The sequence below is a fragment of the Colossoma macropomum genome, unplaced genomic scaffold, assembly GCF_904425465.1.
Source record: "Colossoma macropomum unplaced genomic scaffold, Colossoma_macropomum, whole genome shotgun sequence".
Taxonomy (NCBI): Eukaryota; Metazoa; Chordata; class Actinopteri; order Characiformes; family Serrasalmidae; genus Colossoma; species Colossoma macropomum.
The window spans coordinates 29,744,704-29,768,740 of record NW_023494795.1 but is presented as its reverse complement, the minus strand read 5'-3'; the positions used below and the strand labels follow the sequence as shown (position 1 = coordinate 29,768,740).

Below are 24,037 nucleotides of genomic sequence, written 5' to 3'. Positions count from 1 at the left end.
CCTTTAACTGGTGAGTTGAATCAGACATGTTTTAGCAGGGTAATTAAAATAATTTAAAGGAGTACTCCAGTGTTTTTCAACCTATATTGCTATCTACCAGTCAGTTACCATAGACAATAATTTCAATGCTTTTACCTGTAATTAGTAAAAGAACTTAAGTTGGCTTGATAATACTTTTAATTGTAGCCAGAGGGCAGATGCTGAAGCAACTGGAGTATTCCTTTAAGCCAGGGTTGTTTTATTCACAAGTTTTTTTTTGTTTTTTTTTAATTTTACCCCGATTTTCTCCCCAATTTAGTCGTAGCAAATTCCACCCCGCTGGTTAGGACTCCCGAAATCACACGATGTTATCAATGCTAGGAGGGTGAAAGCTAACACAGGCTTCCTCCCAGACCTGGGAAGTCAGCCACCGCTTTCTTTTCGAGCTGCCGCTCACGCAACGTCACTGGACAGCTGAACGCGCTCGGAGGAAAGCGCCCACCGCCAGATCTGTTACGTCAGCTAACAGACGCCTGCGCTGACCAGCATCGCGCTGAGTGAGTGATGGGGGGAGAAGGGCAGCCATGTTTTATTCACAAGTTGCACAGCTATGAAGCACACAACATGCTTGTGCACTGAACTTGGGGTTCCACCACCCTTGGTTGAACCATTTGGTCATTTCGTCCTCACTCAGGTGTCCAAGTGAATGGATTTGAGGGACTAGATGGCAGGCTTTTAGGTGCCACCAAGCGTGTTCCATGACGCCAAAGGCCGTTGGCATGAACTTTTGCTTCATCTCCAGCTCTAAATTTCTTCTTTTGGAGCTTCACGTTGCTTCTGCTTGATGTCTTGTGGAAATGAGGATAAGAGGGTTTGTCGTTGTTGCTGGGTTAGTTGTTGCACCGTTGCAAGGTCAGCAGATGCTTAATCTTTGGCCATCTTTTGGCCGACACACCCTTACAAAGTGACCTGCTTTTCCACAGTAATGGCACTTTTTCTCTGTCTTGGAGGCATCTTTGTGTTGCTTCACACCATACATTTGCAGTTGAGAGGCCGTCAGTTTAGCACCTTGGTCTTGTTCAATCTCCGCTGTCCATTCCAACTTGCTTTTAAGAGTGTCTGCGACGTCCTTTCTCAATCCACAGAGGAAGTAGCACTTCACGATGGACATGTCTCCTCATCCAGGTTGTCTTTAGCACAGATTATGTTGGCATACTCTATCCAGGTTTTCCTGAATCTCTCCTCATAGACTGCCACACTTTCTGTAGCATTTTGCTGACAGGAGGTGATTTTGTACCAGTTGATTTTTGCAGGCCTCAAGGCGAGCACAATCAGTCAAATGACTTCCCAGCCGTTGTCTATAGTGACAGCTGTGGACGCAAGTTTATATTGATCTTCATCTCTGAGATTGACAAACAGGATCTTCACACCGTTGTGCGGATATAAGCGGTAGATGGCCCTTAGTCGTCTCAGCTCCTCCCATGCATTTCTGGGATGCTTGACATCAGGCAGGTTCGTTGACCATTTGTCAATCTGTTCAGGCGTAGCATGGAAATGACAGAATCTGTCTTCATCAAGCATGTATTTCCATTTTCCTCTATAGCTTATCTTTGCTGCATCACTTTGATCTGATTGGAGTTGACTCTTCAGCATGGTCCGTGCCATGAACCGCATCGGCTGCTAGATGCCGTCGTTCAGACATTGCACCTTCAACTCGCTCAAAATGCTTTTGTTTGGCTGGAGAGACAAAGACAAATTTCAGCTCAGCTAAAAATATCCCAATAAATCAATTATTTAAAACTGTAGACATACACTTTTCTACAGAAAAACTGAAAAAGATCATCACTTTCAGCACATTTACACCTCACAAATGTACATAGATTAAGTTTCACAGTAAGGTTTGGTTTCTCAGGCAGGGATTAAACCTAGCCACAGACTATGTGTTCATTTCAGTGGAAAGAAATCTCCATTCTACATCCTGTGTAGAATCCCGTGACTAGGCTTCATCACTTCAGAAGTATTAAAGGGCCCTTTTCATGGAAAAATTTCCTTGCTCTTTTTAAAGAAGCTTGATGTCAGATGTAGACATTGATAAAAATTTCAAAACATGTTCACGTATAGAAACTAGGCCAAAAACAGCCTGTTTTGAATTCATTGTTTATGTGGTGTCATAAAACCCGACACTTAAGCAATAGAACACGAGAGGGAGCGTGTTATCGCGAAATAACATCACGGCTGTGATTTGGTCGCAGTAACACCTGACCTCGTGTTCTATTGCTTTTATACAACAGTTAAATAAATAAAGTAAGAAATAAATAAATTGGGCTGTGAATGAGGCATTTAATATGTTTTAACGTTAGCAATTCCTTCTGCCAAATTATAGTTCCTTAACAAGCAGCTTGTTGTTACTTCACAGTAAGAGCTCCGCTCACTCGCTACACAGCCGGCAGTTCGTTCTCCAGCTCCTTACACTAAATTCTGAAACTGTCATCACCACTGATCAAGCTTTTCGGTCTGCAACTGTGACAGAAGAACAGCTAAACAACCTGGAATTAGCCAGAAATGAACCGAATACCATTCGCCAAACATGTAGTCTCATCTTCAGAGTCTGACCAAATTGTACTGAGCCATAAAACTGCTGCAATATCAAGTTTAGCTTAGTTTTGTCAATTTTTGTTAGATCAGTATTAATGTTGTTTTGTTCCAGCCAGTCTGTAAAGCATCCTACAGCCCATTTTGTTTGGCAAATGGTATTCAGTTCATTTCTGGCTAATTCCAGGTTGTTTAGGTGTTCTACTGTCACAGCTGCTGACTGAAAAGCTTCCTCGGTGGTGATGACAGTTTCGCATTTTAGTGTAGTCTCATCTTCAGAGTCCAAATCAGCTGTAGGTCAAATGTGATCTTAAAAGTATCCATTTTCTGTTTGTGCACAATGTAAGAAGTAAAAACGCTCAAGTGGCTTGAGCATCTCCTACAGCTGTCAAAGTCATAGCAATGGCGTATCAGGGGAGTGATACAGTGTTTGTGAAAAAAACGTGCCGTTATGGCAAAATAACAGCACGGTTAAAACGCTTCTCAGCCAATCAGCTTGCGTGGCCGAAACCAACCGTTGTATAAATTCACTTACATCCACCTATTCAGCCTACAGTAGTTTAACTCCACCCTTCTGCTACAAAGAGTGTTTCAGCCTTACTTTTTGAGCCAATCAGAAGAGGGCTCATTTACATATATCAGTCTTACAGTAACAAAAACATCCTGTTTAGTTATAGGGCATAAAGAGAGTTTGGAAAATAGTTATGTAAAATTAATTATGGTACAAAACCTGAAAAACAACCACAAAAAAAAAAATACATTTACGTATATTTATTTATTCAGCCTACAGCAGTTTAGCTCTGCCCATCCACCCTGTTTAATTATAAGGGATAATAAGAAATTATAGTCTTGTAAAATGAATTGTAGTACATAAAACCATATAAACATCATAAGTGGACCTCAAGGAAAAATACAAGAAAATGTAAGATAAAGTCCTATAAGTTCTTTAGATTAACAGTTTTAGCATTTGACCTCCAAAAGGCTTGTCTCTACACAGAAAAAAGAAATGCATTAATAAAAGTGATGCAAAAATGCAAATGTAGATATGACTTACACATCAGAAAACATATTATACCAGTGGAAATAACTGTGTGGATATAATACCTGATGAAGGTCAAATTTGAATAAAATAAATTGAATGGTTCTCACTGTTTATTATTATTATTATTATTATTATTATTATTATAACTCAGCAAGAACATCTTAACTCACCACGTTATTTAGGTGTGTGTTTCAAAGTTGCTGCTGTCCTCTGTCCAAATTTTGATGAAAACTCGGCTCCTTTTTTGAGTACACAAATCACTGGATTGTGGTTGTAGATTTAGTATGAGAAAACTACAGTCTCTCTGAGTAAGATGTCACAGATGATAACAGTTGAACCTTCTTGCTCCTCTGCTGAAGAGCTCTGCAGGTTTTGTGTGTTTCTCATCCTTGGACGCAGCATTTAGACATCAAAGTCTAAATCTTCTCTTCTTCTTTAATAAACTGTAGTAGCATTTATTTAACATTTGAAGAACAAGATCTAACACAGCTGAAAATTACAGGTCAACTAAAGCACAGAATACCAAACTGTAAAAGATGACATAAATTTGACTGCATTTCCACTAGACAGCTGTTACTAGATTAAATTGTACTACGGGATTAAGCCTACTCAAGGTATACACGTTCTTATGAGTGGTAAAAAATCTCCATTCAGAATCCTGTGTAGTCCTGGACTAGGCTTAATCTCTGTGCATGAAACATTTCATAGCAAATTGTCTTTGCTTTTCTGAAATATGTTTTCAGAAAAGCAAAAAACATTACTTTTTGAACAAGATACACCAAATCAGGTACAGCCAATCAGTACAGGGCTCATTTACATATACCAGTCCTTAAGGCACAGTAACAAAAACATCCTGTTCGAACAGTTTGGAAAATAGTCATGTAAATTAAATTATGTACAAAACCACACAAACATCATAAGTGGACCATGAATTCATTTTTTTTGTGATGTCAAAAAAAAAATGCGTTTACATATATTTATCTATTCAGCCTACAGCAATTTAGCTCCACCCATTCATGCTGCTGTGTTTCAGCCAGGACTGCTTTTTTGAACAAGATACACAATACAGGACAGCCAATCACAACACAGATCATTTACATATGTCAGTCTTAAAGGCACTGAAACAAAAGCAGCCTGTGTAATTCTAAAGGATAAGGAGAATTAGGAAAAATGACTGTTTTGGTACATAAACATCAAAAGCGGACCATGGAGGAAAAAGCTGTTAATTTTTAACCAGATCGCCATGTCTGCATTACCTTAATGAAGCCCTGGATGCAGTTTGAGTGGGTTGTGAGATGTCTGGGGGACGTATTTACAGAAGACATTTGGGTGACTATTGAGTTCTAGTGTTTTCTAGCAGCGCCAGCCTTGCCATTCCAGCTGTAATCTAAAGAAGCAGATTTGGACACCAAACATTAACTAATCAACTACACCTGAGGTAAGTAGAAGATGTGTACATTTGAGTCCTTACAATGAAAAACATTATTTGTGACATTTTTTGTAAAAATCATATAAGCGTGGTTTGGCATTGTTTGATGCCCTGTATTTAAAATACAGGGGTCACTCAAATGTAAATAAAGCATAGTTTGGCTTTTTAATGTAAACAGTTGTACAAAAAAATAGAACACAAAATAACTGTTAACCCAAAAAAGTGGAATGGTTAATATACATTTTTTTGTTGGAGGGGCTCGGTTGTCCTGCTGTACTATGAACTTCTGCCCAATCAATTCTAACAACATCAAAGCTGCAAAGGAACTGATAAAAAGGAGCATGAACAATGTGACTCAGGCTCATGAGTGTCTGTGAGTATTAGAATATACATTTCTATTTGAATAGAGGTTTTTTGTTGCAGGATGGACACACACACACACACACACACACACACACACACACACACACACACACAAATGTGTCCTAATTCTTCAGCATAGTATAGGAATAAATTGCCAGTCTACAATTTTTCAGTTTTCTCTAGTTGTATTTTTATCAGCCAAAGGCAAAACAGAGGAGGATACAGTGTGATATGTTATCTGAACATGGCCTTGGGAGAGAACTCTCTCTCTCAAGTTTCACTGAGGCAGACACGCTGTGATGGAGATTCCCTCAGAGAAAGTTACAGAGGCCTGCGACACACTATTAATGATTTTAATACAAAAGTGCGAATTGTCACCTCAACAACTATGGAGAACAAAATGCTCAGTGTTCAGTAATGATGCAATAAAACTGATTATGACAAAATGTTGATGCAAGTTAAATAATTCATTTCATTTTCAAAAATAAATGAATAAAAAAAAGCATTTACATTTATTACATTTTCTCAGCTCAGCAAAAGACAATGTCCACATGTCTGTCCTAATGACGTCTGTGACAGTCACTCTCAGTCAGGCCAGAATCCTCATAAGTTCCCCAATAATCTCCATGAAGTCACCTTTCACCTTGTTTTATGATGATGGAAGCTCCAGCTCCTCTACAACAGGCTGCACAATGTCTAGTAGGATAGTTTGGAGACCTTTTCTTGGTCACAATAACTTTCTCAAGGAACAATCAGCCTCCAAGTGCCATGATATTAACGAAGAGAACAGACACCACACCAAAATACCACAGGCCTCATAAAGATACAATGTAAAGAAAAAGGAATATAGGTTCCTAGGTGTCCAACATATATTCTACATTAAAATATAAAAATAGATACATTTGGTTACAGGGGATAATCCGAATCACTTCACTAGATATAATTTATTGATATACATTTTACTCAATATATTAAAGTTTGTGGGGAAAAAACAAATGTTTATTCAATAATAATAATAATAATAATAATAATGTTGTACAAGCCAAAATACACACAAAAATATTAACACCACCCACCTGACAGTCGTTCAATGTTAATTTTACTATACCTTCATTACAGATGTTGAATGGCTTTCATGCACAGCTACAATACACAGCAATCAATCAACATTCTGGACACATTTAAATGTTTTATTTTCCTGCAGGCTGTGTTTGAAACCTATGACAGTCTGCAGGACTATCATCACATTATAACTACATCTACATTTTTAACAAGATGGTTCTTCAACAGTTCTTTAGTAAAGAAAATGGTTCTATTTAGAACCACGAGTTCTTTATAAAACCATTTGATGCTTTGCATTGTGAAATGGTTCTACAGATTGATGGCGAATGTGTTGTACATGATTCTATATAGAACCTTTTTGCAAGTGGTTCTATGTAAGACCCAAAATGGCTCTTTTACTGTTACTCGACATTGTAACAACAGCAGAACCTTGTTGGTGTTATATAGAACCGTTTTCAAAAAGATTCTAAACAGTGCCACATACAACACATTCGCCATCAATCTGAAGAGGAATTTCACAGAACATGCAAATGGTTCTATATAGAACTCATGGTCCTAAATAGAACCACTGCCTTTACTAAACAACCCTTGAAAAACCATCAACATTGGTTTTAAAATGTTAGAAAAACCAGCATAAATCAGCATAATGTTGCGTTTGGACAACCAGCATGACCATGCAGGGTGCAGCTAAACAAGGCCAGGTTTAATTCAGCAGGCTGTACTGAAAACAGTCCGCACTTCTGAACGATAACGTCTTATAATTCGCATTCTTATTCTTATTGTTCTTCGGATGTATCTGTTGTTCCTGTAGTTTCGTAATCAGGCCATAAGGCTCTAGATCCCCTTCCCCGGTTCTCCCGCTGGGTGGAGACGTGCTTTTTTCTGTGTTTTTCTCTCCGCTGTTTGAACAGAAGAAGCCCCGTCGGAGCCGCCGTGCTGTCCGCCTTTTGGAGCGCCATGTTTGCGCGAACAAAAGCACCAAAACTGCGCAGCAAACCTCCGCAAACCTGCGGCAGAATAATGTGAGAGTTTTGGCGTGAATCTCTGAGAGAAAGAGAGAAACAGAGGAGATCCGGAGTCCCGCCATGCCGTTGTGAGTATTAATGAGGGATTTAACTGCAGCGCGGCGCTGCGAGACGAAGCTGTAGTTGTTTTCTTATTCGAATTTCCCGTTCCACCTTAAATAGTGCCGCTGTCACATACTGTCGCTTTGACAGTCTGAATTTAACGGCTGCCATTTAAGGTGGAACGGGAAATTCGAATAGGAAGCTAACTTTAGCCTCGTCGCTGCAAAACCCACACGGGCTGGACCGAACAACAAAATTAGACTTTATTCGTGATTGAAAAGCTGTCTGCTATAACTGTGTACACTTCATACCTTTAAAAACATCAGGTTAAGTGCAGGTTTAGTCTGTGCTTTTCCCGGGCGGACGTTGGTTAGCCTGTTAGCCCAGGCAGCTAACGTTAACAGTTAGCAGGCCATAAAAACAGAACGAAATGTTTTAGTATTTAAGTCTATTTATGGGCTAGTTTGCGTCTTGGTTTTAGGTCTCTAATCCGTTGACGCAAAGCAGACTACACATTGTAGCTAGTTAATAGTGACTATAAATTTTTAAAAGCGAGTTAATAAAAGTACCAAAACATTGAGAAGTATGTTAGCGTTAGCGCTAGCAGACAAGCTGGTTGATGGCAATAAGAAAAAGAAGTGGTGAGAAAAACGAGAAGCTATTCAGTTATAATTTACAGAGATTTAATAATGATCAAAATTAATGCATTGACGATCGTCACGGAGATGGAACAAGTTTTAGAAGTGGATTTTCTTCTAGCTAGCTAGCTTAGCTAGTTTATTATATAGCGCTAAACGTGAAATGCTAACGTTAGACCCCATTTATTTCGTACACCCGTCCAAAGTGCGTTTATTTATTGATGCAATATTTTGCATTTTTATTTTGTCAGCCAATAGAGTGACATTTAATAAGATTTTATTTATTTTTGTGTTCACTTTCCGAGTTAACACTTTGTTCTTGCCGTGTTGTTTAAACTTTTTCCGCTGGGTGTCGCTGTTTCCTCTGTCAAAGTGAGCTCATGCTTTATCAAATGAATTGTATAGGTTCATTTTTCTGACGTTAATTTACAGTAGAGGTGGGCGATATGGTGAAAAAGTATATCGCGATTTTTTTTGCGATACACGATATGTCACGATATTAATTTTTTTCAGACACTGGGTCAGTTAGAACATAAAAAGAACCAGTCACTACTTAGCTACATCAAAAAAATGCTATTAAAACTGAAACATGCAGTTGGTTTGTGTTCAGTAAGTACTGACAGTATCTGTGATATGTTCAGAAAAGCTTACTGTGTATTGTCACATAATTTGGCACGATAGCTGTTGGTAATATTTTATGAGGGGATGAATACAACACTCTGTGTGTTTGTTTCATAAACAAAATCTAGTACCTGACTTACTTCATACCTTTTTGTTCCACAGTCCGATCACAAATCAGGTGCAAACGGCCCAGCAGACCCCCAAGCACTATGGGATCACGTCTCCTATCAGCCTGGCCTTGCCGAAGGAGTCAGACCTGGTGCTGACGCAGAAACTGACGGAGGCATTAAAGCCGTTTGGGGTGTTTGAGGAGGAGCTGGAACTGCAGCGAAGGTTAGTGCTGTTTATTTACCTTTAATCTGAATATGTAATCGAGCAAGATAAGTAATCAGTGCATGAAGAAGCAGCTAGATCAGATCAGTCTTATCCACAAAGAATCCACCCCAGCTCTTTGTGTGTAAGGTTGGTGGCCCTTGCGCTAGATCAGTCTGGTTTTGTTAGAGAGAAAAATATTTTGGTTAGTTTGGCTAAAATATGGCTGTCTTTATCTGTTTGTAGAATCCTGGTTTTGGGGAAATTGAATACACTGGTTAAGGAATGGATCCGTGAGATCAGTGAATCTAAGGTATGATGTAAAATATTTGGTTTAAACACTGTACTGAAATCTCGTTCCCAAGTGTATTTATTTGTTTCATTATTTTAAGCTTTTTGTAAATTTCTTTTAAAACTTATCTAAAATGTTTTCTATAATTTTCTTCGCCACAGAATATACCAGTCTCGTTGATAGATAATGTTGGTGGAAAAATATTTACATTTGGCTCCTACAGGTTAGGAGTCCACACGAAAGGTAAATTCATATTTTACTAATTCTCCACATCACTTCTTGCAGTTTTTTTGAATGGTCATTTCTCATTCGAACTGTTTAAGTAGCTGGTAATGAGTCTTATCAGTTTTGACTGACAATTGTACTGCTTAACTTCCAGGTGCTGATATAGATGCTCTTTGTGTTGCCCCTCGCCACGTGGAGAGGTCGGACTTCTTCTCCTCTTTTTATGAGAAATTGAAAGAGCAAGAGGAGGTCAAAGACTTGAGGGTATGCTGTTAATGAAAACATATGTTGGCTTGAAATTTCACAGGTGGAACAGTAAAAGGAGTCTAACACTGTTTATTTTTTCGCCTAGGCTGTGGAGGAGGCATTTGTTCCTGTGATTAAACTGTCATTTGACGGCATTGAGGTACTTAGATCTGGTTGATGTGCTAAAATATGCACTGTGAAGATGAAGTAAACGTTAAGACAGTTTATAATCTAGAAATGTTGTTTTTTTGTTTGTGACAGATTGACATACTGTTTGCCCGGCTAGCGCTGCAGACCATTCCTGAAAACTTAGATCTGCGAGATGATAGTCTACTGAAGAACTTGGACATCCGTTGTATAAGGAGCCTTAATGGTAACTGTGTTCTGTTGATTAGTCAGATGAAAAGTACCATTTCATCAAACTGCAATGATATTTATACATATTGCTGTTGTGGTGTGCCTTTGAAATGCATTGGTGAACCTTTGATGCATTATTTTTGACAAATTACTTGTGTCATGTAAATGCTTTTATTCATCCAAACACGCAAAAAATGTATGTGATTGGTCAGGAGACTCACAGTGGACAATAAAACAGTTACTGTTTTGGTTGCCTGTTGCAGACACTATGTAATAATATAATGATCAAATGAAATGTTGTGCAGCCTTGTGTTTATGTTTACTAAATAATTCAATATTGTTGGATGCATTGCTGATGTGAATGATTTTGCTCAGGTTGCAGGGTCACTGATGAGATTCTTCACCTGGTGCCCAACATTGAGAATTTCAGACTTACTCTTAGGGCCATCAAACTGTGGGCCAAACGTGAGTATTTACTAATTTAATGCTTTCCCCCGTTATCTGTTACTACTGAAGCATTCTTATATTGAGCGATTGAATAAAACACATGAAGAAACACAGTGTTTAGAAAGAAGTATTGCAGTCAGAAAGTGTCGACTCTGTCAACTTTCTTTCCCTGGATTTTTGCCTCTTGTCAGGGTGGAATAGTTTGGCTTACATGTGCAAAATCACTATGAGGGCTTTTACTTTAGTAAACAATAGCAAAGCTGACGTGTGGGGCCTAGGAGTGAATGCCATAAACTGCAATTTAAAAAACACTTCATTAGTATGTAAACATAAAGTCTGAATGGGAAGCAAATGTTCAAACAATAAATAATCATTGCTTTTTATTACATTACTTTGTCACATCATGGCTTTACTTCACCTGTTAAACATGGTCCTTAACTGAAGTGTTCCATTGATGGTGCTTCCCCATTAGAAATATTTAATGATTTAGGCTTTGTTTGATGTGTGCTGAGAACCAAATGCTTTTTGAACACACAGTGTAGAGATATTGCATTGTTTGTTCTTTATCGATTCTACATATAAAAGTAAAGGAAATTGTGGTGTGATACGTAGTGATGCGTAAACCTTTTCAGGTCATAACATCTACTCAAACATACTGGGTTTCCTGGGTGGTGTTTCGTGGGCCATGCTGGTGGCTCGTACCTGTCAGCTTTACCCCAATGCTGTGGCCTCGACCCTCGTGCATAAATTCTTCTTGGTTTTCTCCAAGTGGTGAGTTTCCCCATTTTTCAAGCATTATTCCTCTTTATGTAGTGAGGAGAAAACATACCAACAGAAAGCTTACAGTAGCTATGTAGTAGAAACAATAGCATAGGTCATATTCGAGAAACGAGACAAAAATGTTCTCTGTAGGCTAAATTTTATGTCTTTTAACGGTTTATGCTTAGTTGGTTTCCTCTAGTGCTGACTGACAGTAAAACTTTTTGAGCTTGAATACCATTTGAAAGAAACTTTTTCCACGGTGTGAAACCATTTTTTTTGCAGTGAAGATCGTGATTGCATTTGTGTGTTCTTTCATTCTCAGAACTTTGCGTATGCACTGGTTTTTTGCAAAAGCTCTGATAACGATTGTTTCTATCAGAATCTGACCCATGGGTGACTTATTATGTGCTGTTAAACATGCGCCCACACAGTTAAGCGGAAAAGTTGCTTATCGTATCAGTGTAGAAGATGACGTTGTTCTACAGGACAGTTGACATGATGCTTTTAAATTGCCCAAACCTGCTTGTTCGTAAGCATGGTGAAGTGAATTGAACTCCTCTGCAGGTCACTGATTCTGTTTTGTTTTCTTGCTTGTTCATGTGTTGTTAGGGAGTGGCCAAATCCAGTTCTTTTGAAACAGCCAGAGGACTGCAATCTCAACCTGCCAGTCTGGGACCCAAGGGTACTGCTTCTGTCTTTATGGATTTATAATCTAAATCTAATTTTCTCCTGAAAAAATCCATATAAGAATGCAGTAGAGTTTTACCTGTTTTCTGATTCTAAAAAGTATTTACCCTTTGTCTCTGTTGTCCTGTATTAGTAGAGTCACTGTCTGAAATTAAAGCAATAGTTTGGTCAAAAATATTAAGTTTACACACATTTCCCTTACTCCAAATGCCAGCCATCTGCAAAGACAGTTTACTGCTTCAGTTTTGCACTGAAGCAACAAACTCAATTGCAAAAAAACAGGACAGTGTAATATAAGTGCAATATAATTATATATAAATAAATACAGGACAGTAAACATATAATAAAAATAGAAAATCAAAATAGAGTGCAGTAATTTGTAAATCTGCTTTGACTTATATTAAAGCAAATGTAGTAGAAAAATTAGCTACTTTTTTCTTATCAACATCATTGTTTTTTGTTAATATGCTCATTCTGAAAATGATGCTCGCAACAAGTTCCACGAAAGTTGACACGGGAGCAATTTAGCACTAGGAATGTTAAATGTTCAACAAAACATTTTAAAAGAGGTGATGTAATTATGCCTGGGAATTAAAAGGAGCGTCCAGGAACAGCGTAATCCTTTATGAGCAAGAATGAGGCGAGGCTCACCACTTTGCCAAAAAAGAGTAATGTTCCTCAGCATACTTTTGCAAGAATTTTAGTTATTTCACCCTCTGCAGTGCATAATGTTACCAACAGATTCAAGTATTCTAAAGCCACAATAATTAACACAGTAAATCTGCCAATAATATTACATAGTTTGTGGCTGCATCTGCAAACGTGAGTTAGGACTGTACTATGCAAAACGCGAGCCATATATCAACAACATCCAGAAACACTGCTGACTTCTGTGGAATAAAGCTCATCTGACATGCACTGATGCACAGTGAAAACGTGTGCTATTGTCTAAGAAGTCCACCCTTCACATTGTATTTGGAAATAATGGATAGTGTGTCCAGGCCAAAGAAGAAAAGGACCATTCTGATCCAACACAAAGTTTTTTGGAAGGACCATTAACACTGAAAGATACACAATTTGGAGCAACAAATGCTGCGTTTTAGACACTTTTAGACATCTTTTGGGACGTCCATGCTTGTCATGACAACACCAAGCCGAAGTCTGCATGTGTTACAGTACCATGGCTGGGTAATCAGAAAGTGCAAACAGTGGACTGGTCTGCTTTCTCTTATTGAAAACGCATGGCGCATTATGAAAAGCAAAATACGACAATGAAGGCTCCCATACGGTCACTCAGTTGAAGACTTGTATAACCCAGACATGGCAAAAGATTCTGCTTTTTAAAACTATATCAATTGATGTCTCCAGTCCCCAAATGTTTATGAAGTTCTGTTAAAAGAAAAGGTAACGTAACACAGTGATAAACATGCTCCTGTTTCTCTTTTTTGGAATGTTTTCCTGGCAACAATTCTGAAATTAGTATACACTTACAAAATAACACAGTTCATGAGATAAAACATCAAAAATAGTTTTTGTGCTGTTTTCAGTTTAGTACAGGTCAAATAGAATTTACTAATCATTGCAGTCTGTTTTTGTTGCCGTTTTACTGAACATTTTTTGGAAAAAATAAATGTAGTCAACAAGTTGTGGAAGCTCATACCCCACCAATTAGCATCTTGCAAAATGTTTCTAATTCCTCAGGCATATTCCTCAAACCATGCCTAATTGATAAGTAACCTTAACTGTACTTGTTTGTGGTTTCTGATGCTTTGACCAATGCAGGTTTCAAGATGGCAGTTCCTGCTATTTTAAGCTATGCAAAGTATATTTGACCTTTTTTTTTCCCTTATATATATATAGATAATTGTCATATTACATACGTGTCATACAGGGTCACCACATAAGCTAGTCTCTTTGAGATTACTTAACAAATCAACATGGTTTTGGGCACTGCCATTACTTGTTAGTTTTATTGTCCTCATAGTACAGAAACATCAGTACAAAAAGGTTGACTGGATTTTGTGTAAGGTGATAATTGTGTACATTTTTTGGATGGTTGTTTTGAATGTCTGGTTGAGAGGTTACACAATGTCATTTTAAATGTCTTTGATTGTTACAGGTGACTCCTAGTGACCGATACCACCTCATGCCTATCATCACACCAGCCTACCCCCAGCAGAACTCCACGTACAATGTGTCGGTGTCCACCCGGAACATCATGGTTGACGAGTTCAAACAGGGTCAGTCACATTTCTCTTCTAGATGAGTAGGTTTAGATATAGTATAAAAATATATGTAAGTGTTTTCTTACCCTCCTTGCCTTTTCGTTTCCAGGTCTAGCCATCACGGATGAAATACTGCAGAACAAAGCAGATTGGTCCAAACTATTTGAAGCTCCAAACTTCTTTCAAAAATACAAGTATGTATTAAGCTGCTTATCCTGTTGGACACACATGGTGAGATTCAATAAAGGTTTATTTTTCAAAATTGCACACACACGAGCATTTCTACATAATGTTTTCATGCGTCTCTTTTGCATCATATGGTGCATACCGATATGAATATGAAGAAATCCAGCGGAATTATGAAATTAATGCTAACATTTTTGAGATACTCTCCGCACAAGTGCAGCTATATCATATTTGTGGATCTAAATGTCATAATCCTGCTTGACTATTAATAATTGTAGACCATGCTCACAATGTACCAAACCCGTCTTTAAAATCATTGTTTGTCTTTCCTAAAGGTAGGTATTTGAAAATTAAAAAAAGCTGATATTTGATTTTTCTTGTGCTTTATAATTGTATGCAATTCAAAAATAAAATGTTTTAGTTCACAATTTGTACAACGTATTTCTTGTTAGTCTGTGTTTTTATAGTGTTTTTTTGTATTTTTTATTTTCATTTTAATCCATAAACATTTAGTGTGCATGTTTCTCATCTCATGATTGAATTTAATACAATGAAGTTAAAACATTTGACTTGTCAAATATATTAATCTGCCTTTAGAGTACCTCAGATTCAGTGCATCATAGAGTCAACAGAAAAGGTCATTAGCAAGGTGTTAAGCTCTATCCCGATCATTGGGTTTTCCTTCATCATGTTTGTCCCCTTTTTGTGTATTGCTTCATGTGAACTGAAGAACCAGCTTGTAATAGAATCTAGGGCGTCAGAAAAAGAAATTTTAGCTTTATCTTTTAGTAAATACATTAAGACATAATGAAAATGAGCTGTGGAACATGCTTTGACCATTTAGTAGTACCCTTAGGATAAAATGCAGTTTAACAAACTTTTCTTTTATCTTCAGAAAAATTATCATTTTTGAGAATTCAGTAAGTGGTTTTGTCTAAATAAATCTCTAATTCTTAGTCCTTCAAATCAGCATTGTGCCTTCAGGCTGTGGAGGAGGGTTTATTCAATAAAAGTGTGAGTGTCCAGCACTGTTGCAGTACTTTTAAAATTTAGACAAAATCACTAATTTTCATTATGGTTTGCTTTTACTCCCATATGAAATGTACTTATAAAACAACTCAGAAGCCCACGATGATCAAAACTGATGTCTGATGCACATGGTCATTAACGATTTGCTTGGTTAGTAATACGATGCAGCTTAACTGCCTTTCGAATTAGCCTTAGTGACTCATTTGGGTAGAGCGTTCCAAAGACTGTTTTTTCAGGATAAGTATACTTTTTATTTATGTTTTATTTTTTTATTGTTCCCCTAAAATTTACAATAAATTCCTATGTGAAATTGTGTACTGTTTTATTTTTTCAAGAGCACAGATCCTCTGTGGGCTCAGGATTTTAGTTCTTTAAGGAGGAATGTAAATTCAAGATCTGTCCTCGAAATTCAGCAGTTAATTTGTCTATGTATGTATTTATTCCAGAATAATGCTAGCATTAGGATTGCTAACTAAATACTATCAAATGTAAACTAAAATGAATACAGCTATTGTAGTTAAATTGGACAAGTACAGAGGATTATGTTTAGTTATATTTTAGGCTTTGTATTATCTTTTCATTTTGCAGGTGTTTATCCTAATAGCTCAGCTTTTTGAGTTTCTTTTTTTTACAGTACAGATGTTTTTTACCCCTGGATATAGATTTGTTGTTATGATTTATTTTTGCTGTACAGACTAGTTATGCTGCATCAGTGATTGATTAGAGTTTGGACTGATCCCAGTATGTGGTTGAGTGTAGGTCTGGATGGCCCTGGGGCCCATAGCCTTCCCGGAGTTTAGGTGAACAGCTTCTACTTAAAGGATGTAATGGCATTGTTCTGTCTTTTATGTTCCAAGGCATTATATTGTGTTGCTAGCAAGTGCGTCCACTGAGAAGCAGCACCTCGAGTGGTGAGTACTGCAGTCTGCACCAAGCCTCACTGGTATGATGAGCCGTTATATTGTTTTGCCAAAACCTGTTTCTGAACCTGTGTGGTGACCTTTTTTATAGTTGATTGAAATAGAATACTTGGGGCTGGTGTGGAAATGTGATAAGTGAGGTTTCGCCTAATGTGGTATGTTTCCAACAGGGTTGGCCTCGTTGAATCCAAGATCAGAATCCTGGTGGGAAACTTGGAGAAGAATGAGTTCATCACGCTTGCTCATGTGAATCCACAGTCATTTCCGGGACCCAAGGAAGGCAATGAAAAGTAAGTATGAAAGATACCTTTTCTTTAGTTAAGCCTTTTTTAGATAGTTGACTTATTAAATCCTGTATGTCGCATCCATCAGGGCAAAACCTTGTATCTCCAAAAAACTTTGCAGGAGAAGGAAAAAACTTTTAGTGTAAGTGATATAAGGGTGTTTTATTAAGTCATTTTGGACCATTTTGGACCAAAAATGAAAAAAGACAAAAATGCAGATACAAGGTTTTATTCTGACAGTGACACATTTTGGAGTGTGGTGTATTATTAGGAGACAAATGCAAGAGAAGCAGTGCTTCCAAGAACTCATTTTGAAGCTGCCTGTTTCTTTTCTCACTTGAATGTCATAATTTTACATTATAATGCTAACAGGGAGGAATTCAGCACAATGTGGGTAATTGGCATTGATTTCAAGAAAATGGAAGGGTCTGAGCATCTCAATGTGGACTTGACCTTTGACATCCAGTCCTTCACAGACACAGGTAGGACAACTGGCTTCTTACATAGTTTATCATTGCGCTGTGTAATGTTATGTATATTAAACACTATGTATGTTATGTGTGTGTGTGTGTGTGTGTGTGTGTGTGTGTTCAGACAGTGACTGTACATGTCTTTGTGACTATAACATTAAAAAGTTTGGAATCATTTATTGTATTAATAATTGCTGTTACGTTTGGTAATAACTTACAGTAGAATAAAATTCAAGGGGCTACACGCCTGATATTTTGATAAGTTTTATTCAATGTTGCCAGATTTTGGAAACAACAAACTTTTACTGTATGCTGAATAATATACTATGATCATCTAATTATAGTAAGTCCTAGTTAAGTTATCTGCCACACCTTAATATGAGGCACTCTACATATTAATTTACTTAATTCTGTTAGACAGTATGCTGTCATTTTAGAATCATCTACAGCTCTGTGTGTAACTTCTTTCCTTTTACAGCTTGAAAGCTATAAAGTTGTACAATAGTAGCTTCATAATACAATTGTTTTATGCATGGACCTGCAACAAAATTGTCAGTATATTAATAAAAATAGTGATTCCAAATTTTTCAGTGGTAGTGTACACCTGTGCTAGAAGGCCACATCACTAAAATTGTATAGTTTTTCTACATTTTCAGTTGGAAAGCAGTTTGAGTTGAATATGATGTGTCAGAATATACTTCCCCTCCAGTAATTTCTCATCTATTGCCCATGTTGCCCATATATTGTGTTTTCTAAGTGAGCCATGTTTAATTTCTGATATGCGTCCCTGGAAATAGATTAGGTTAATGCTAATAATCAAGCTTAATACATTAAAACATGGTTTTATATTCTAGTCTTAAAGTGGATTCTACACAGGACAGATTTGTTGTTTTCAAGGGTGTTAATTTTTTCAAGCCTGTGGTCAATGGAAGGGGAACAAGTCCCACTACTCAACAAGGGTGTGAGTTTCGTTCCCAGGTTCACATCAGCCTAAATGAATTACAGATAGTCACTAACGTATTGTGCCTTCTGAATGAGTGCAGTGTACCGCCAGGCTATCAGCAGTAAGATGTTTGAGCCTGACATGAAAATAACAGCAATGCATGTGAAGAGGAAGCAGCTTCACCAGCTCCTGCCAGACCTGGTCATCCTGAAGAGGAGAAAGGCAAGCAACCTTTATTCTGCCTAGACCAGAACCTGTATTTTCTTGGCACTTATGATTTTGATCTAGTAGTTTTGTCAAGACTGTTCCTTTGATAGTCATTTTCTAAAATCTTAAGGGCCTGTACTTTCAGTTCCTTACGCTCATAACTCCTAACTTGCGTTGTTTCATGGTTTATACGAAAGAACTCATAGAATTTATTAAATAAGTCTTAAGATTACAGGCTTATTATTCCGTTACTATTGAAAGGGGTTAACCATTGTTCCTGTTTTGCCCTCCAGCATTCAACCGAAGGCCTGCGTGCTATGAATGAGAGTGGTGTGGACTTATCTCTGGACAGTGACAACAGTATGTCCATGCCTTCCCCTACTGGCGCATCCTCTTCTGCTGCTGCCAAGAGTGGTGTCTCTGCCAGTCCTCATGGGTGAGGCCACCACACTGTTTTTATTACATACTTAGCAACGTATTACCTTGGATGACGAAGTGTAGGGGTATAATGCTTCTTTTGGGTGGATAACCCTCTTTGATGTGCCGGTTTCTTAATTTATTTCTTAATTTATAAGTGATTTTAGTAATACTTTATCACTAAAAAGCTAGATGCTAGAGCTCAAACTTTAATAAACACCTTCAGCAGATATTTTAACAATTTGTAGGTAGTTGAGCATTTGTAGGTAAGCTGTAGAGGACCATCAAAATAAAATGTGACCAAATTTTAAATTGTAATATTTACCAAAAATATAGTTCTGCAAGACATCTGTTCTTTTTTTGAAAGTTGTCCCCCTCTACCATTTGTTCAGCTCCACAGGGACCATTGCCAACTCAGATTCTCAAGGTAAAGCGGACACTTCAGGAGGCACGGCTCCTGTTGGAGGTATGTGGGGGTTCTGTGGTTACGTTTGTGCTTTCTGATATTTCTTTGACTCTCTTTTAACAAGTTATACTTGGTTTTCTGTTACAGCCCAGGGGTCCACAGCACATCTGGTAGAGCTGAAGTCCTCTAGCAGCAGGAACACTACCAACAGCCCTCCTCTCATGGGTCCGCCTGCGGGGAAGAGACCCGGCTCGCCCCTCCAGGCTGATAAGGACAAGAAGATCAAATTAGAAGGGGTAAGGTGAAGTGCTTCTGCGCATTAGGGCTTCATTATCAGTACTTCCTTTTTATTACAGTAGATGCCTTCCGTACTTTCACTGAATGTCAGTTAATGTGAATCAAAATGTTCAGTGAATAAATATACTGTGGTTTGAATGTACAACTGAAAAATGTCTTTCAAGTTGTGTAAAAAAAAAAATAAATAAAATGCAATGGAATCATTTCCCTGCAGGAGTCTACCTCAGAAGTGAAGGCCACAGTGCAAAGGGAGGGGCAGACTTCTGCAGAGTCTGAGGTGCGTATTTCTGTCCAATTCTAATTTCAGTTTTCATGATGTTGGAAATGTTGAGAGATTCATGCTGCTCAACACTCAGATCAGTACTTCTTATAGTGTTTTTTTTATGTTTTTGAAGCAGGCTTCTGTAGAAGGAGAGGTGAAAATAGAGACTGAGATGACAGTAAGTGCAAAAGTGTTCTTTAGGTTTTTTATTTAAATATGTTAAGGTGTGATCTGGGTTAAACGCAAGAATTTAACGCATTGATACGTTTTTGTCTGTGTAATTTGTCCTCATGTACAGGAGCTGGGCACAGACGAGAAGCCTCCAGCTCAGGTAGGGCATGATTAAACCTGAAAATACTCCACTTGTAATGTTCTTGAATCCTATGCTCATTTATTCAATTTTAAGACTCACTATTCAGTCACTGCTATGCCCAGTATGAATAGTCAACAGTCCTAATTTTAAGGAGCTGAAATTCGGACAATTCATATCTGTAGTTAAATGGTATCTTTCTTAGTGATTAGTGTATAATTTAATGTGGTATATGGTTTGTTAGTTCTTTACTGAATGATGTAAGGAAGGGTGACGTGAAAGTACCTGAATTCACTAATTCTTTGATCCATTTGTAATGTAGTGTAAGAGTAGGCATCCAGCATTTGACATGATTATTTTAACGATGAAAAAACTTCCTCACATGAGAATATTTACTGCAACAAAAAAAACAAGTCTCAAAAAACAAGAACTTAATTGGCAAGATTCTCATGAACATTGATAATCTGATGCTTGGGCCCAGGTAACTACTATTAATTATTCTATAACTGCTGTGAAGCTCACCTGCAAGTTATGTAGTTATAAGAGTGAGGCATTATCGTGTGGAACAAACACAGACCCTCACAGTTTAAGGTTATGTTGAATTGCACTTACATGTAGTTAAAAATTTCCTTTGCCTCTGTCAGAAAATGTCCAGCGCAGAGCTCTCCGACATCCCTCTCCTGCCAGCCAACCCCATCCCAGTGGTGAAAAACTCCATAAAGCTGAGACTCAGCAGGTAGAGTCACTCAGGTCGTCCGCCTCTCTTCCAGCACCCAGACGAAAGACCCTCAAAGCTGGTGATTGCCTCAGGTGCAGCCTGAACTTGAGAGGCGCAGTGCTTGGCTCTGTCCACAAGAGGGCAGCGCCGCTCTTCCCTACAAATTCCTCGCTGATGGTTGTAATCTTCAGTCCTTTCCCTCCATGGAGAAAACAATGATGCATAATAAATATGATGTCATGCCCTCACAACCTCATTGTACTGACTAAACATGTGTTAGTGTGAGCACGTGCACATAAAGCTTGTATATTCCCATAGTCGCATCTTACTGTTTTTGTCTTCAGAGACACAGAACATCTCCTTTATGAGTGTGCTTTTTTTTGGTGATTCTGTAATATTGTGGCATATTTTTTTTAGGCTGCAGTAGGTTTGATTGGACGTCAATCCACTGTACGCAGACTTTGTTTTTTCTGGACATCAGGATCAAAAGGTGCTCAGCTGGCCAAGCTGCATCAGGTTAGTCAGGACTAATGAAAGTAGTCGTGTTTTATATACAACTAAAGACGGAACTAGCTCATTTGAATGAATGTTGCTCAGCGATAAATATAATTTGACCAAATGTAATCTCTAATCTGAGATTATGCCAGTCTGAACATGTACTCTGCTGTGTTGCCTTGAAAGCATCAACAAGTGGTGTCTATAACGTGGGATGGAACAGGTAGTGCTTTCCTGTTGATCTTTAGTTCTTTCTATCTCTGCTGGCATTGTCTTGTTTTACCTTCTATAAATCCATTATGGTGAAAAGAGGAGAATTTGCATTTGTTTGCTTTGAACCTTTTCTTTTTTTGTCAGGTTTCTTTTTTTTTTTTTTTCTTTCTTTTTTTAACTAACATGGAATAAGTGATGCATATTTAAATACAATTTGATCTAGCATTATTAGTACATAAGCCCAAACATATGCTGTCATAAGCTCTTGAATACCATGAGACGCAAATTAAAGCAGTAGCGTACAGAGTGCGAATTTAATGGTAGGAGAATAATTTAGTTGATTCTTGAAATGTGTTCAGGCTTTTCTTATTCAATATTTTGCTGATACGTTACGAGATTCATTTGTCTTAATTGTACATGTGAATCATGTGGAGACGCATAACAGTAATGCTGCCCCAAGAATACTGTTATTCCACTTCTGTATTTCACCTCTGCAGTGAAAACTCTTTTGCTTCCGGTATTCGGTTCTCAACTTTACAGGCTTATTTGTAAGGACGAGCTATTGTACTTTTTTCACAAATAAAGGTCTACGAAGTTGCAAAGAAACACTGTGGTGAATATGTTGTGGTGTAATATGTTCTGGCTCCCAGAGCAAACACGCTTGCGGCGTAGGCGGCAAGACTTCATCCTTATGGCTGATGTTATTTTAAATCTCTATCCAGCTGTTATCTTAACACAGTCGCTTCTTCTCCCAAATCCCTAGACTCTTCGCTGCCTTTGCGCTAGAGCTGAGATCACAGTGTTTACACAATGTTGTGTTCCCAAGAAATTATGGCACCATTCAAAAGTTTGGACACGCCTACTCAGAAGGGTTTTCGGTATTGGTTCATTTTTTATTTCTGTTTTCCACATTGTAGAATAGCAGTGACGTTAAATCTATGAAATAACATCAAACTCTCTGAAAGCAGCTTCATGTGGAGCCACCTGCTTTTCTAACAGGACCAACGAACATGTTGTCGGTCTCTGAACAAAACCTTGTATTTCTATTTGTATCATTGTTTTAAAAACTTGTTTACATAATTTGAGTGTGAGCTGTCCTTGACACTGTTCAAATTTCTCAGTGCATGGAGCGATAGAAACAGTCCAGAATTACTTGGAAGTCTTTCTGTTAGCTTCTGTTCAAAGTTAATAACGTTTGGGTTTTTTTTTTCCTTCTCCCATAAAGTTACTGGAGATGCAAGGTTTTGTCTCAATATGTTGAGACTGAAGACAAAGGAAAAAATAGTGTTTTATATGTTTTTGTTTGGCCTTCAACACATTGTAGCTTGACTATTTTTGTGAATATGCTGAACAAAAATGTGAATTCACCACTAACTAATTCCTTTAAATTTAAAGTTTTTAAATGTTAATTTTGCTTGTTTTACATATTCCATTTTATTCCAGATTGCAAATTGATTAGCAGTCCTGATAAAATCAGCTCCCTCAGTACTGTATATGTAGAAAAGTTACTTTGATGTTTAACCCTTTCTTGAACTGCAACTTTAGCTCTAGCAAAGTTTAGTGTTAGAAGGAAAAATGCAACGGAACACTTTCTGCTTGGTCTACTGTGATTCAGTTTTGCATAGTTTGGATGAACATACAACAGTACTCACTCCTACGTTTTGATTAGATGTCATTTTAATGCTTTTATTCAGTCAAATTTAGATTTTCTGTTGCTTTCTTAAAACTCTTAAAACCATGTGACCAAAAGACAGACTTTAACAACAATAATAATGATTGTTTATTTATAGAGCACTTTCCATATATGTTGCAGATCCAAGTGCTTTATAATTGAATAAGGTTACATTAAAAATGTTAAAAAAAGGTGAAGTGAAATGTTAATAAATTTGTGCATATTATGATTTTAAATAAAAGCTCAAAAGGTAATTTTTTTAAAGAAATGTACACCAAACTAATTGTGAAACATAGTGTTGATAAACTCACTTTTTAGCCATGTGGTTTAATCCGTTTCTTCATATTTACACTGAGGCAAGCGCAGAACATACAAACTGAAGGAAAATGGATATTTTACATACACATATTAATGGGTTAACTGGGGTATTTTAGGTAGCCATTTCATTACATTATTGTGGCAGGATAACTTTATTTCCAGCTTTCCCCAGTGATCAAATGATATGTAGATGTCTACATCTTGTGTCCAGCTCACAGTAAGGTCTAAAATATTCTCATAACACTTCATTTGTCCTCATCAAATATCGATCACATAATACTACTACTACTAAATTTATCAATTCATATACACAATTCATATAACAACTACCGTGTTATACTTAGACCTTCTAACCTAAGAACTTGTGCTCTCTCTCACTGCCCACAGTGAAATCTAGCTCTATTTATGCTGCGCCTCAGAGTGTGAAAATGTGTGCATAGAGCAACATAATCTAATTGGACAAGGAAGCTGTGGTTGTTAATCTGAAAAGGCATGATGATTTCCCATCTGCAGCCTTCGTGAGGGATTTCTTTGAGTGCCTCTT

General features: G+C 37.6%; 1 protein-coding gene across 4 annotated transcripts; it reads left to right on the top strand.

Annotated features, from left to right (window-relative positions):
* Nucleotides 1-7,356: 7,356 nt before the first annotated feature.
* papola (poly(A) polymerase alpha) lies at nt 7,357-22,111 on the top strand. 4 transcript variants are annotated; one of them, XM_036582141.1, is made up of 23 exons: nt 7,357-7,560; nt 8,956-9,126; nt 9,352-9,418; nt 9,559-9,640; nt 9,777-9,886; nt 9,975-10,028; nt 10,130-10,241; nt 10,601-10,690; nt 11,305-11,443; nt 12,044-12,116; nt 14,241-14,361; nt 14,456-14,540; nt 16,419-16,472; nt 16,652-16,771; nt 17,138-17,247; nt 18,279-18,400; nt 18,679-18,821; nt 19,195-19,268; nt 19,356-19,504; nt 19,720-19,782; nt 19,904-19,945; nt 20,066-20,098; nt 20,722-22,111. In XM_036582141.1, exons 1-23 carry the CDS (start codon nt 7,553-7,555, stop codon nt 20,815-20,817), a joined length of 2,118 nt encoding a protein of 705 aa, XP_036438034.1. In that variant the 5' UTR covers nt 7,357-7,552; the 3' UTR covers nt 20,818-22,111. The 4 variants fall into 4 exon arrangements, with proteins under 4 accessions (XP_036438034.1, XP_036438032.1, XP_036438033.1 ...); XM_036582139.1 differs by having other exon boundaries at nt 20,060-20,098; XM_036582140.1 differs by having other exon boundaries at nt 19,901-19,945.
* Nucleotides 22,112-24,037: the final 1,926 nt, after the last annotated feature.

Excerpts from the sequence above, each read along its gene's own strand:
- papola (XM_036582137.1), top strand. Across the intron at positions 16,473-16,651 it reads GAGAAGCAGCACCTCGAGTG|GGTTGGCCTCGTTGAATCCA; the intron begins GTGAGTACTGCA and ends TGTTTCCAACAG. Across the intron at positions 19,946-20,059 it reads AAATAGAGACTGAGATGACA|GTACAGGAGCTGGGCACAGA; the intron begins GTAAGTGCAAAA and ends ATTTGTCCTCAT.